Source organism: Gavia stellata, chromosome 4, assembly GCF_030936135.1.
Source record: "Gavia stellata isolate bGavSte3 chromosome 4, bGavSte3.hap2, whole genome shotgun sequence".
Taxonomy (NCBI): domain Eukaryota; kingdom Metazoa; phylum Chordata; class Aves; order Gaviiformes; family Gaviidae; genus Gavia; species Gavia stellata.
The window spans coordinates 75,162,019-75,176,064 of record NC_082597.1 but is presented as its reverse complement, the minus strand read 5'-3'; the positions used below and the strand labels follow the sequence as shown (position 1 = coordinate 75,176,064).

General features: G+C 40.3%; 1 protein-coding gene across 1 annotated transcript in view; it reads right to left on the bottom strand.

Moving 5' to 3' along the window:
• Positions 1-1,398: 1,398 nt before the first annotated feature.
• The window catches only part of ABCC9 (ATP binding cassette subfamily C member 9), a 69,926-nt gene continuing 57,278 nt past the window's right edge, over positions 1,399-14,046 (bottom strand). The window contains exons 32-39 of the mRNA XM_059817155.1: positions 11,707-11,827; positions 10,604-10,734; positions 9,933-10,011; positions 6,857-6,965; positions 6,517-6,620; positions 5,679-5,812; positions 5,264-5,326; positions 1,399-3,097 (exon numbers count right to left, since the gene is read on the bottom strand). Of these exons, the coding sequence (XP_059673138.1) occupies positions 2,960-3,097; positions 5,264-5,326; positions 5,679-5,812; positions 6,517-6,620; positions 6,857-6,965; positions 9,933-10,011; positions 10,604-10,734; positions 11,707-11,827 (879 nt within the window). The 3' untranslated portion in view covers positions 1,399-2,959. The remainder of the gene's footprint in view (positions 3,098-5,263; positions 5,327-5,678; positions 5,813-6,516; positions 6,621-6,856; positions 6,966-9,932; positions 10,012-10,603; positions 10,735-11,706; positions 11,828-14,046) is intronic.

The following is a 14,046-nucleotide window of genomic DNA, read 5'->3' as shown; positions in this document are numbered from 1 at the left end:
AAGAAATGTACGCATGGCCAGTGTTTGCGTTCAAAGCTCCTTTGTAAAAGGAAGAACTTAATAGTTCTAGCGCATAATATTGCAATAATGAAAGCTTGTTTAGTTTAATGCTTGGGAAAAAAAAAAACCCAACCCCAAAACTTGATGACCCTAGAGTAAGTGTCCCCCTGAAGAGGAGGGGTGTTATGACAGAAAGCTAGAGAAAGCCAGGGGGAGAGGAGAGTGAGTGCAGAGCTGTGCCAGAGAGGAAATAGAGCACAGGGTATGGGGCTAAATAAGGAAGGAGTGGGAGGCCACAGGCAGAATAAGGAGCATTCAGGGATACAAGCATGAGCCTCGAAGAGGGTATGATATAACGAGATGGTAAAGGAAAAAAAAGCAAGAAGGCTGTGGCAAGAGAATAAGGGCTGACCAGCAGAAGGGGAGTGTGACAAGAGTCAAAGAAGCAAAATCCCCAGGCTAATGTTTCCTTTACCATTTATGCACCACAGCCTAAGGAAACTGCTCCTAAAGGGAACACATTTAAGACCTTTACGTGAAATTAAGAGAAATTTGTTTCAAAGACTTCATCCCTTCCGCACCCTTCTTAGTAACAAAACAGCTGTGCGACTGTTGGGAGCACCCTCTTCCATTAGAGGAAAACACAAAAAAGCAAAGTTCAGCCTCAGCCCTTGGTGAGTATATAACATCATATGCACAGTGGTTATAATGCGACGAGATCTGGTATGTCTCTAGCAGTTAGTTTATGTTTTCTGTCTCTCTTGGACTTGTGTATATTGAATAGGAATAATTGCTTCAGGAGTCAAATTGTGCTTTTAAACCTGCTAGGCAGCTGTGGGATATGCTACAGCAATCATCAAACACTTTGACCGTGGTTAATGTAATACTAGGGCCAATATTCCTGCACACTTCCATCAAAATGAATAAAGCACGCTGGTAGGTTTTTCTCAGCCCATAATACATTTTCTTTTCTACCTGTTTCAACAGCAGTGTTAAGTTCTGTAGTTCTGGAGGGATGGATGAGCAAAGAAGGTGCTTCTTACTCCTGTGATGGCTCTGGGACATATGTAAGAGGAAAGAGGTACTAATTATTGGCCCCTCTTAAGTACTACAAGATACCTGACTCAGTCCCAGGCCCACAACAGCCATTTAATGTAGTGGGAACTGGGATCTCACTGAACTGGTTGGCACCACTTGAAATAAATCAGGCTTGCATTGTCATCAAAGATAAACAAGGTTATGTGTACTTCATCTTCATACTGACTGAGTCTGACAGCAATGAATCCAATTAGCTTTTCACTGAAGACAATGAAATTAAATCAAGAATGATTTTGGCCTTTTGACTCTGAAATCTGTGTAACAACATGCGCTTCCGCTGTAAACATCTGCTTTATTTTTTTATTTTCTTTGTATGACAAAGTTCAACACAGGGAATTAATGCAGAAAAGAGCAAAAACTTTTCACAGCAGTAGACAGGGAAATCACAGAAGTACTTCCCCTCATAAAATGTTCAAGACTGAGGTTTTTTGTTTAGTTGTGTCACACAGTTTTTATTTCCAATAGTTAAGATGGATACCACTGTATCATTTTTACACTACTAGACTAAATGTAGTCCCAGTTTTAAGTCCTACAACTTCTCCAAAATTCATAACATATTTTTTGCCATATACTGTGCCTTCTGTTTGTTTCATTAAACTAGAAATAGGCTTAAGTGCACCTCATGTTCTTCCTAATCTTATAACAATAGACAAAAAAGAATCACATTGAATGCTACTAGTGAAGGTGATGGCTCAAGATCTGCCTTTGAAAGTGTCAGTGAAATTCCTTCTGGAGATTTAGTGCCTGTTGTGCAGTTGTCATAGTTCAGAATCTAGCCATATGCATTAGCCAAGTGCAGGCAACTTTTTCAAAGCTGTATGATGTAAATAATTATCTAAATTCACCTAAATTCTTGAAGATACAGAAATAATTTGAAAATCATGCCTTCTTGGACTAGATCTGATTTAGAGATATGCCAGAAATATGTAAAGGAAAAGAAAGGTTGTCCCAGGATAAAAAATAATGTGAAGGACTAAAGACATACAAAACAATTAGTGATTGGCTAATTACATGCCATTTTAAGTAGAATATTTTAGTGGACATGTTTAAAAGATTGGCTAATACCAAGTTTATAAAGTCAGATTAATTTTAATACAAAGTCTTAAGATACTGTACAAAATTCCTCTATAAGCCTATCAAAGCATGCATAATTATAGGATGATTTGCATCTTTGATTGAAGAAAGTCTGCAAAACAAATACGGATTTAGGAACTGACTGTAGGGATAAGCCATCATTGCACTGAAAAATAGCAGTGTGCCAACTATAGTGTGCCAACTATAGTGTGCAAACTGAATTGAAGGACAGGAAGAATTTCCTTAGTTCTGATGAAATTCCTTTCCCTCATTCACTGCTCCTCCACTACAACTTGAAGAGCAAAGTTTATGCCTTTGGAATGCAGCAGATTGCCCCAAGTGTCATTGGTTTGGATTTTTGGGTTTTTTTTTAATTTTTCCCCTCTGGGGAGACAATGCTTCTGGGGATCTCTCGTTTCCTTGAAAAACTGCACTATTTGATTGCTGGTTTCAGCATAGCATATGCAGTTTATAAGAGCAGTGCATTCTTTTGCTCTCTATAAAGGAAAATAAAGTCACTAAAACATCTAAGGAAAATGCCAAATTCCCAGGAAATAAAAGCCTCTGCCTCTGTGTGTGCGTGTGTGTGAAGTTTAATAGCTTTTGAATGAAGTGACATTTTTATTGCTTTGAGGCATACATGTATTACAATAGCTTTTATTATTTTGGAAGATGGAAGTGTGAAGAAAGACGCTCTAAAAAAAAAAAAAGTGGTATTACATTGAATAGAAAATATTTGCATTTCTTTTGTTTAAAAATAAGCTATTGAAATGCATCATGCAATTCTTCACATGTCAGCCCGGACAAACGAAGCAAAGATGCCGTCTTCTTGAGAAAGTAGGTTCTCAGGTGTATCATATTCTAAAATGTTCCCTCGCTTCATGACGATGACCAGGTCTGCAGTTAGGATGGTGTGAACCCGATGCTGCCATAAAGAAAATCATACAGAAGTTCTCATTATGCTAATTCTCACTGCAGTTCATTAATGGGCTGAAAGCAAGGCATACTAAGTTGGTGAAAGGCTATCCTTGTTTACAGTGGTATTTGGAGTAGGTCCTTGTACTATATCTTTGATCTGAAGAGATCTCCAATTACTTACAGCCTCTGGCACCAAGCCTGAAAATACTTATGCATGCACTTCACTTTCTGTCAGCTGATTGCCGTTATAGACAGCACAGCTGTTGGAATAAATCCTACGGCATCACTGAAATACATTTTCTGCTTTAGGAAATATGGGCAAGAAACATCCTGGGTATGCCTGCACTGCCAGGTGGCTTAGCATCCTGCTCCACTCCTTGGTCACTGAACCCTGACTGCCTGCTCTGCTTCTGTCTTAGGGCACTCCTGGGCTGTTGTCTTCTGTAAATCAGTTAGCTCCCTCTGAGAGTAAATTTGTGTGTGCTACAGGCGATAGTTTAGCCCCACAGGCAACAGGAATGAAACCAGGCTGAGTTTGATTTCAGTGCCATACGAATACAGCCAGTCAGATATAGACAGGACGAACTCTAAAAGTGTGACATTTCACTCTATAGGCTGAAGGTCAGGGGTTATTTTATGGGGTGGATTCCTTTGACATGATATATTCAATGTTAGCTGCCTGTCTAAGCTTTAGTTAAATATAATTAGCATATATAGTCATGAAATTAAACAAATCCAGGAATGACACAATAAACACCTTCTTGCACTGTCGTCTCAGAAGCTGTGGAGTAGAAAGGAAGCAGAGAGAAAGGAAACTAAAGAGGTAAAAATAGCTACCAAAGAGCCAGAAGTCTCGTGAACAGTGTGGACTGACAGAGTCTACTTGTGAGTCTTCACCAAAGTGGTGAACAGGCCGTCCTCTTTGAGGAGTAAGTTTGAGGCAGTGTCACATTCAACTAGAAAGCCCTCAGAAAGGACTAGGACAATATTGGCATCCAAGATGTGAGATACACGATGCTGGAAAAAAGAAGAGAAAAACAGGTGGGTGAAAGAAGGATCAGCCATGAATGAAGGGAGGCAGGAAATGAAGCCAGCTCTGTGAGGAGAGCTAGATATTAATGTGTGCCGTTTTGCTTGAGACACCGACTTTGGAAAGGCAAAGCAAAAGAAAAGTGAGATTCCAGTCAGAAGGACAATACTGAAAATTTGAATGGCATGTAACTGAAGGAGAATATGCTTACTGATAGCATCTTCAGCATTTAGGCATCCAAGAACTTTAGAGTCTATTGTAAATGAGCTAGGTTAAATGGTTTGCCCGACACAACCTAGTCACCGACAGACTTGAAACCAGAGTCCAGGAGGCATAACTCTAATCTCTAACCGCAGGACTAGATTCCAGACAAAACAAATTAAACAGCTGTTGAAACACATATTTATCTCATGGATAAAACATCTGTTTGTTGAGTAAGCCTGCTGTCACAAGGTGGAACACTGTGTGTGTATGTATGTGTGTACGCATGTGTATGTATGCACATACACATGCATACCTGCACAGGTATGTGGAACTTTTGGGCACTAGAAATGGCAGGAAAACAGGAAAAGAAATCATAAAACCTTAGTTGAACAGATACTAATTTTTGAGCAATTCCCATTGATTTCAATTTTTAAAACCTTTATCATAAACCCAACTTATTATTCTGAAGGAAAAGGTAACCCAACTTGAGAAACCACACCAACAAGCTTTTGAAATCTCACCACCTTTTATAAATTTGTGCCATGATTGTAGACGCTATACACGCATAGACTTCAGAGGCAAAATTAAAATCTAGATTTTGACGCAACTTTCAATAATGGTCTAACCCATGGGTTTGGTTTCAACTTTTTAGTGAGAATGACTTCAAATTTTCTTGGAGACAGTGTAGATGCTGAAGTTCCCCATGAAGTCCTTCTTCAGGTCTAAGTTTGGCTCACTTGCAAGATAGCTTTTACCACAAAATTTCAGGTTGATAGTATGTGTCTTGACTTGTTCTAGTATCTGGGAATATTCTGACCTTGTGTTTTAGTTTTATTTTGTGATGTTTTTAGTTTTATATAGTGATGTTAAACTGGTGAAAGGCAAGATTAACTGCTTGAGGAATGAGGAAAGAGAGCATTTGCTGGCATCGATACTTACCGCTATAGTTACAACTGTGCGGTCTGCAAAGGCAGTCATCACAACCTTCTGTAAAATGTTTTCCTATCAAAGGAAAAGGCTTATTTCATTACTTCATCCTTTTACATTTTAATTCATGTGTCTTCAAGCACATAAGAGAGAGGATCACATTCCATACTATCTCTGATCTGCACACCGGATTCTCAGTAATTAAATGCCACACAGGTGAAAGCAGGGATTTTCTAAAACATTTGTCTTTTTTCCCCTCACCATAGGCATCAAACCTCAAAACACATCAACAGAAACAGCTGAAACTAAACACAAGAGAAAAGCAAAAAAGCTGTCAGTTTTCTTTGCTAAGGAGATCTCATGGCTCCTTATGATGCCTCCTCTCCTAGTAATTCCGTGCATCAACGGTGCTAACTGCTGTACTCACCGTGGCCATGTCAATAGATGCTGTGGCTTCATCCATGATGAGAATGCTACTCTTGCGGACAAAGGCTCGGGCCAGACAGAAGAGCTGTCTTTGCCCTACACTGAAGTTCTCTCCTCCTTCTGTGACCATTGCATCTGTAATAAAGTCAGTTACTTTGTCGCACCACTGAAATGCTGTACATGCATACAGTCAGGACCCAGTGATTTTGAGTAGGCACTGTGAAAGCTCTGCTTGTGCACTATTCCAGGGTCAAGCAAAATCCCTGTAAAAGCCAATAAGCATAATCTTGACTGAGCACTGGAATGGAGTGATACCAAGAAAAGTGGGCACAGCTTCTTGGGAAAGGAGCAATATATCATTAAACAAATAGTTGGCACAAATAGTTAGCAGATCTGATAGGCTGCAGGAAGTAATAATAGAAATACATTTAATATGGAAGGAAATATGTGCGTTTCCTTCATAAACCAGATCTGAAATGATGAGGAAATGCTCTGTCAGTGTTCTAGACAAGAGCTACAGCTCTGATGGCAGAGCCAGATTCTGCTGAAGCAGCGGAGGTAAAACTGCTCTTTTTTAACTCTTTGCTGACTAGTCACCCCACTATGATGCGGAGGTGCTGCAGGATTTTTCTGCAATGAGTGGAAAACCAGACTAGTCTTCAGCTTTTTAGTAAGAATGTTCTCTGTAGCATAGAGACAGAATATTCATTAGGTGCCTGTCAACTCCTACATGATGGTTTAGAGTGTAAGATCGCATGTATCTGTTTATTTATGTTCATGCTCATGCATGCATAATTTCATTATTGGCCTATGTTCCCAGAGACTTGGTTCAGACATACCAAGGCCTCCTGGCAGTGACTTGACCATGTTCTTCAACTGAGCAATCTCTAAAGCTTCCCAGAGTCTGTCATCGGTGCACTTGCATTCTGGATCCAAATTAAAGCTGCAAAGAAAATTGTAACAGGAGTCTTGTTACTGCAATTACATTTCATTCAGGTCTCCTGCAAAGGAACATTTTGGCATTACGTATGTGACTTGACTTCCCTTGGACAGACTGTGTAGATAGATTGGACTGAGCTAGGAAGGTTGCTTCCCTTTTCCATCACTTCATGTTCCACAGTGCCCATCACAAATATGCCATACAATGCTGTTTGTCACCTCCTGATGGCATACACCTACCGGATGGAGCCGCTGAACAGTATTGGATCCTGGAGAATAATGGAGAGTCGTGAACGGAGAGTATGAAGAGGCAATTTGCTGATGTCTATTCCGTCAATCACTATCCTCCCTGTTTGAAAGAACATGCAGAAGACATGTAAGGGAATTGCACAAAGCATATGATCTGCAGGTGGCAGACAGAAAGATAAACCAGCTAATTTGGGCTGGACTGCAGGGGATGAGTCTGTGTCTCTGCGATCTCTCAGCAATGTCATAAACATGGGGAAGGTGAATGTACGTAGGGAACCCAGCTTACTAGTGGCATTGTTGCCTTGCTCTCTTTCTTTTTTTTCTCCCCACCTTCCCTTAAAGGAAATATGTGGCTTCCATGCTATGTAATTAATGATAGCAACAGAAGGATAATTTATTATGGGGCAACCTGAGCTTCACCACCAAGCAGAGTGAGAGCAAGAGCAACTTATGTAACCAGATATGTCCCATGCCTTTCTCTGTTCCTCTTGACTTTAACAGTTGCAGAAGATACATAATTTGAGATTGTGCAAAATTTGTTTTGCATAATGTATGTATGTATCTGCAATCCATACATCAGGAGCCAAAAGTATCCTTGGAACTCTAGAAGGAATGAGGTAGCATTAACTTTTTAATGAGGCAGATCAGAAAAACAAAAACGATGCCCTACTCCAAGGCATTTTAATACCATTTGTGCTGGTTCCTACAGATCAGTTTCATTTGAGTATTTGGTTGTGAATTAGCCACATACTGTTCTGCTAGCATAAAATTACTGGAAGCAGTCGCATTAATCACTCCTTAACCTAGTAGTTCATTCCCCTACAAGAAGTTGCTGCAACAGCTGGGATACTTGGTAAAGTAAGAGGATTTTTCCTTTTCTAGTCACTACTTCGGGTCAATGAGCATATGGATCTCATCTGAAAATCTGATTTATGATGTGCTGGGTGTGGCAACTGCTGATATTCAGGCAAGGGAGACAGGGGAAACGTACAAGAGAAGCTGTTTGGCTGCTCTGTAAGTAGAAGAGGGTGAGAAGGGCAGAAAGAATCTCTTCCCTTGAATCCTCAAACAAAAGCCAGGAACTACTGACCTCACTTACTTTCCCTGGACACAGAAACTTCCTCCAGGTTAAGGGGAAGGGATGGGCCAGGGCAAACTGCATGAGGATGTGGTAAGGGGTATTTTCATCAGGCTCATTTCTGCAGTTTCCCTGCGGAATTCTTCACTGGGCAGCTGCACTCCTCCCGGGGAAGTACCTAACATTACGTTCATCAGTTCTCTCCCAAGACTAAGAACCTAACCATGAACTGGCAAATACATGGATATTCAAAGCTGTGCACATATGCCTCTTCCGTCATTTCCAATTGTTATGATACTGCGTTTTGTAGGTTACTCTGTGTGGCCTTATTCCAATGAAAGACCTAATCCCTACCTAGCTGGACTACCAATAGTCTTATGCTTTTATTAGATGGTCAGAGGAACCAAGATTTCATCTGTAGGGTGCAAAGTCCAATTGTTTTCAGACTTTCAGAAAGTCTGAATCAGGTCATAAGACTTCAGCATGAGGCATTGATGGTTGAATAAACTTAAGCAATTCCTTTTCTTCACAAATGAGGACCTGAGAGAGGGACAGCAGAAGATGAGGTGGACTAATGAGAGAAAAATTAATATGGCATGCCTTAGGAATAGGATAATAGATTTTTGATAGAAGCCAGGGTGCTCAAGGAAAAGAAAAGAGTAGATGAGTCGACCTAAGGGAAAAAGTAAATTAGAGAGGAGTTGGGAAACTGGGAAAGTAATGAGGGGCAGCCAAGCAAGAAAGAAGAGAAATGAGAGGTAGTTTGAACAGAGGGCAAGAAAAGGGAAACACTAAAGAACAAAGAAAGAAATGAGAGTAGGGGAATAAAATGGAACACATACATACAAATTTAAAGAAATAAGAGACATAAGGAACGAAGATGGACAACATGAATGAAATCTTGGCTCTAGTAAAGTTACTCGAAATCTTGTTATGTAACTTTTATTACAGCCAGGACTCCACCCAGAAGTGGACCAACATGGAGGCCAAATATGGGTCTAGCTGAGAGAGAGAGGTATGTGCATGAAGGATAAACAGAACTCGATTGGAAAAGACAGGCATTCCCATTGGGAAAAATCAGGGGTACAGAAGGAACAGACAAAGAAAAGATACAGAAAGAAGACTGAAGTAGAAGGAAACTTGAAGTTGGCCACAAACATTATTATTATTTGTTTGCACTATTTATATGTCCAGGAACCCCAGTCATGAATCAGAAACCTATTACCTATACATATAGGCACAGAACCACAACAAAAGCAAGTATTAGCTGCATTAGTTTTACTTATCCTCCCACATCCTACTGTGGTTTTCCTAGCAAATGTCCCATGTGCAATGGCTAAATTAGAAACATGGAAATCTTTGAAACAAAAAGATGACTCTCCAGTAGGTTTCTATATTCCCGCAACAGTACACATGTATATGTATTATAAATGACAGGGTGCATATTGCTGCATCCCAGTTCATGCCAATTAGCTGGGAGAGTGAAATGTTGCAGGAGTGAAACCATAGTGAAATGTTTCCAAAACCTTTAGTCAGTTTCTGCTGTAGTTGTGGGAAACCACAATAAAATAAAAAATAAATATCAAGGGAACGGACTTGTTGAGTTCTAGTTTCTATTCTGCTAATATTTCGACAGCTATCATAAGTTAATGCAGTTATTCTTTGGGGAGAAATTTAGAGGCTCCAGAGAGTTGCGTATTTTTTCCTCCTATCTCAAAAATGGCATATTGTTTTGTCAGAGCATACGCAAAAAAGATTAAAAAAAATTAGAAGTATAATCTGTGCGTAACGTTTCCTGGAACAACCAAGCGCTACTCACAATAGGACACTTTGTACTTTGAAGGATGAGGCATAACAAGCCCAATTCTAATCAGGTATCTTCTGAGCCAGAGAGCCAAGATATAAACTATCAAAAAGCCTCATTGCTTCTTCTGAAGAAATAAAGGGGAAGCAGGTCAGGAGTGACAACGTACTCCAGTGAAAACTAACCATCAAATATGTCTACCATTCTGAAGAACGCCAAAGACAGTGATGACTTGCCACTGCCAGTACGACCACAGATCCCAACCTGCAAAAGAAAGCAAGATGTTACTTAATTATGGAGGGAAGCTGTACATCAGACTTGCAGTCCTTCTGGGAAAGCTGGACTGGACTGCCCTACTGGTGACTAGAAAGGTCCTTCCCAATAGCTGGTGGCAGACACCAGGGACAAAACAAAAGAGCACTGAAAGCACAATCCTCTTTTCTGGCTCTCAGCAATGTGAGGACTTGTCCCAGGAACATTTTTGAAACTTCAGCATTTTGACTTGGACTCCAATGACACTATATGCTGAAATGTGAATTATTCTTGCATTTTTACTCAGTTCCAGTCTGGTGTTCATCTAATATCATCTGGCCACCTAGGCTCACTTTATGCAAAGGGGGTGGACTTGGAAAGAAATGGGAGTCTTAGAAGGAAAAATGATCCCAGACAAGAAAAAGATGTCATCAGTGTAAGTTTCTTGACCCATGCCCAGGGATCTCAGAGAGGACCAGCGATGTATATAGCTGTCACTGCAAATTGTCGTTATTCTTGCTCTTCTGCCACCTTAGAAGAGGAAACACACTAAGGAAGGATCTGCTCCAGAATGAGGGTGACAGGCAATTGCTTGACACAGTACCTTTTGTCCTGGTTTGATATATGCCTTAACATGCTTAAGGACGGGCTTCAGGTTGTTCTCATATCGAACACACAAATTTTCAATCTTGATTTCCCCTTCTTGGGGCCAGTCTTTTGGGACTTGAGAGGGATCTGAAATAGTTAACAGTAAAACAAATGAAAACGAATGCTATCAGAGGGTCACCTTTTATGACATTCCCCTTTTCCCCCTTCTCCTGCCTGGGCACCTTCCTGAAGCCACTCGAGAAATGGAGTCCCAGTTCCCTGCTGAGGGGGAGCTGGGAACTGCCTGGTGGACACATTAGCACTTAGCTTCCAGATCTCGACACATAAGACAAGAGGGAAGATGCTAAAGTGGCTCTTGGCAATGAAATGGGGAGAAGCCAAATGAGCAGAGAAGAATATAGTGTCAGCGCAGTGTCAACATGTTCTTTGGTCAGTAACTGGCATAGGAAGGGCAGCGCAAGGAAGGATGTTGTTACTGCCATACAACATGAACTGTTGACATTATCACAGCTCATGTTTCATCCTCATTCGCAAACACACAGACAGGTTTTGTCTGCAGACGAAGGGGCTTAGATTTCCAGGGAAGCTTGCTGACCTGTGAGCATTTTGGCCTTGTGCTTCAAGAACTTCTAAAATACCAAAGCCAATTTGAAATACGTGGAGTATGAACAGCAACGTGCAGTTCAGGGAAGAGTTGCTGAGGTCTGATTGCCAACATGCCCCTGTCCCGTAGACCTCATTTGCTGCAAAGCATGTGACTGTTAATGCATTTCTAATTTTTATCCATTTTTTTGTTTTCTGAATAGCTACAGGGATGTTTTGTTCATCCCATCTATAACTGTGCCCTGGTACTTTCTGATTGTACCACAGGGCCATGCTCTGCCTCCCTGGCATTTGGTAGGGTTGTTCTATGTTGAGTAGCATGGGCTACATATCTCTTAGCTGCTTTTGGCTACCCTTTTCATTCAGATCAGTGGGAGTTCCTACATGTCAATGAGAACAGATTTTGGCCAAAGAGGCATATACATTTTGCATGACCAAGTCTACCATGCTTTCACATTACCACATTAAAAACCCAAAAAAATTAGAGTGCAATACCCAAATAGCCATCATAGTTCTCCGACTCCATGTTCAGGAAGCTGTGCACTTTTTTTACTGCACCCATCTGTACCTCCAGATCAGCCAGATTCCTCACCACCCAGTTCAAATAGTTGGTTATCTGCATCACAAAATGAAAACAAGGACAGGGTTCAGCCTTCTGTCTGTTCATCTACCTGTTTGAGAATAAAGGTTGGATAAATTTGTAAAAGTCTTTGGCCTGACTCAGGACAGTGGGTCTCTCGATGACATTACAACCATTCTAGACTCAGTGCAACAGCATCAAATATGTAATACACCAGTCATACTGCAATACAAACAACCCTGACATAGTAATTTAGTGCTCAGTATTCTCATCCTTGTTTTCTGAAGGAGAAATAGAAAAGGGTTGTATCTACAGTCTGAAGATGTGACTGATTAAGAGAATCTCTTGTTCTCGGTATCTAGTAATCAGTACTGAAAGGTATCTTCTTTAAACACACGCACACACAGAAAAAATCAAAATTGGAAGCACTGTTTGGAAATATTTAATTTTCTAATCTTTCAAAGACTGCAACTAAAGATTAAGAGAGTTTACTATTTGCAAATATATTGAAAAGATTTGATGGGCATTTAATTTCTGTTTCCTTCTGTGTATATTTAGACAATTCATTTCTCTCTGTGGAAAATGCGAGGTTTTTTTCACATAGAAATATATGACAAAAATGTGTTATCAGCTCAATGGTATTTCCTTCTTGGTTTTTATTCCCATTTGTAATCAAAAGGATTTGATCAATAGCAAACGTATGATTTGTAGTAGATAATAGTTGATAATTAGTTGTCTGACAATACCCAGTAGCTTAGAGAAACTGATCTCTAGTCAGGAATGACTATTTAAGGCTGAAAATTGTAAAGCAATTTCCTAAAAATTTCGTAAACATTCCTAAGTCTGTATTTAAGTGCTTATATAAAAAAGAAAAATTGATCTTATTAGGAACAGTTGATTGCCAAGCACTTTTAAAAATTGAGATACTTTATATACCTGAATAAAGGTTTAGAAACTTAACCTAGACAGTGAAAACATCCTATACACAGACATATTCAGAGAAAGATTTTGTCATTTATTTGTGGGAGATTGCCGAATCTGCCAAATAAGAAGTTTATTCTGAATAAATCACCCAGCTCCACTTCTTTTCCACTTACCTAATACTGATTCAATAGGCATAGAGTAAATAATTTTCACTGAGATTCAGCAACAGCATTTGTTGTCAATTTAGAGGATTTAGTTGCTTGTTTTATCCTTAAAATAGAGTTATTCTAGGAGGTAGTGTGAAGTATTTTCTTTGTTATTCATAAATCCACTCATTCTCTGTCACGATTTTGAGTCAGAAAGTTATGGAAATGGGTACATTTACAGATAAGCTAAACACTCTGCAGAACTGCTGCTTGCAGAGTAGCAGGCTGCAATCATAGATCTGACAGATTTGATAATAGACCCTGGCATTCCAAAGGCTCTACCCATTATTTCAACTTTTATCACAGTTGTGCAAGCGAGTTGGCAGTGTTTATACAGGGGGAGACAAGGGGAGAGAATAAGCTTATGTCTACTGTAAACACAATGTTGATACAAACAGTTTGCTCTCATCCAGGTCCGAACATCAGCCCCCTCGTAGCTCCAAAGAGAAATGATACAAAACCGAGTGTCAGGGGACACAGGTGATGATCCAACAGCATTCAAAGTTTCATCAGTGTTATTGTGGGGCAGGAGAGAGACAGGTAATCACTTGGTGACTACAGCATTTTTTCCTCTGCTACGCCGGACTTCAGCACTAATTTACACTAATGCTGTGTTTGCAAATACAGACTAAATACAAAGCCAAAGATGATGCAGACATCTTGGCGCTTCCAGATCTCTGCTAATGAAGCAGGATTACCAGGAATGTTTTCAGAGTGAAGTTGAAGCACTGGGACTGATTCTCAGTTGCTGGCAGATTCTCACACTGCTGCAACAGCGGCACGAAGGGGATCTAAGGCCATGCTAAGGCAGCTGCCCAGAACTTTCTGTTGTAACCATAGGCTCGCCAGCATTTACATGCAAAGACAGATCTCAGCATAAGACCCATACCCATACCCCTCCCTCATACCAGTGCTGTAAACCAGCCATTTTTTTGCCATGCCAACCATGGTTTCAAAAATTCTTCCTGCTGTTATCCTCATCCTCTTTTTGTCCCCACTCTTGTGGTTAATTCAGTGATATTTCAGCTCTCTATGTTGATTGTACTGACTCTATGCTCATGATGCACTCTCCAACTCTCCTATAGCCTGCTACGCCGAAACACTGTTCCTTCTCCATGACTCAGC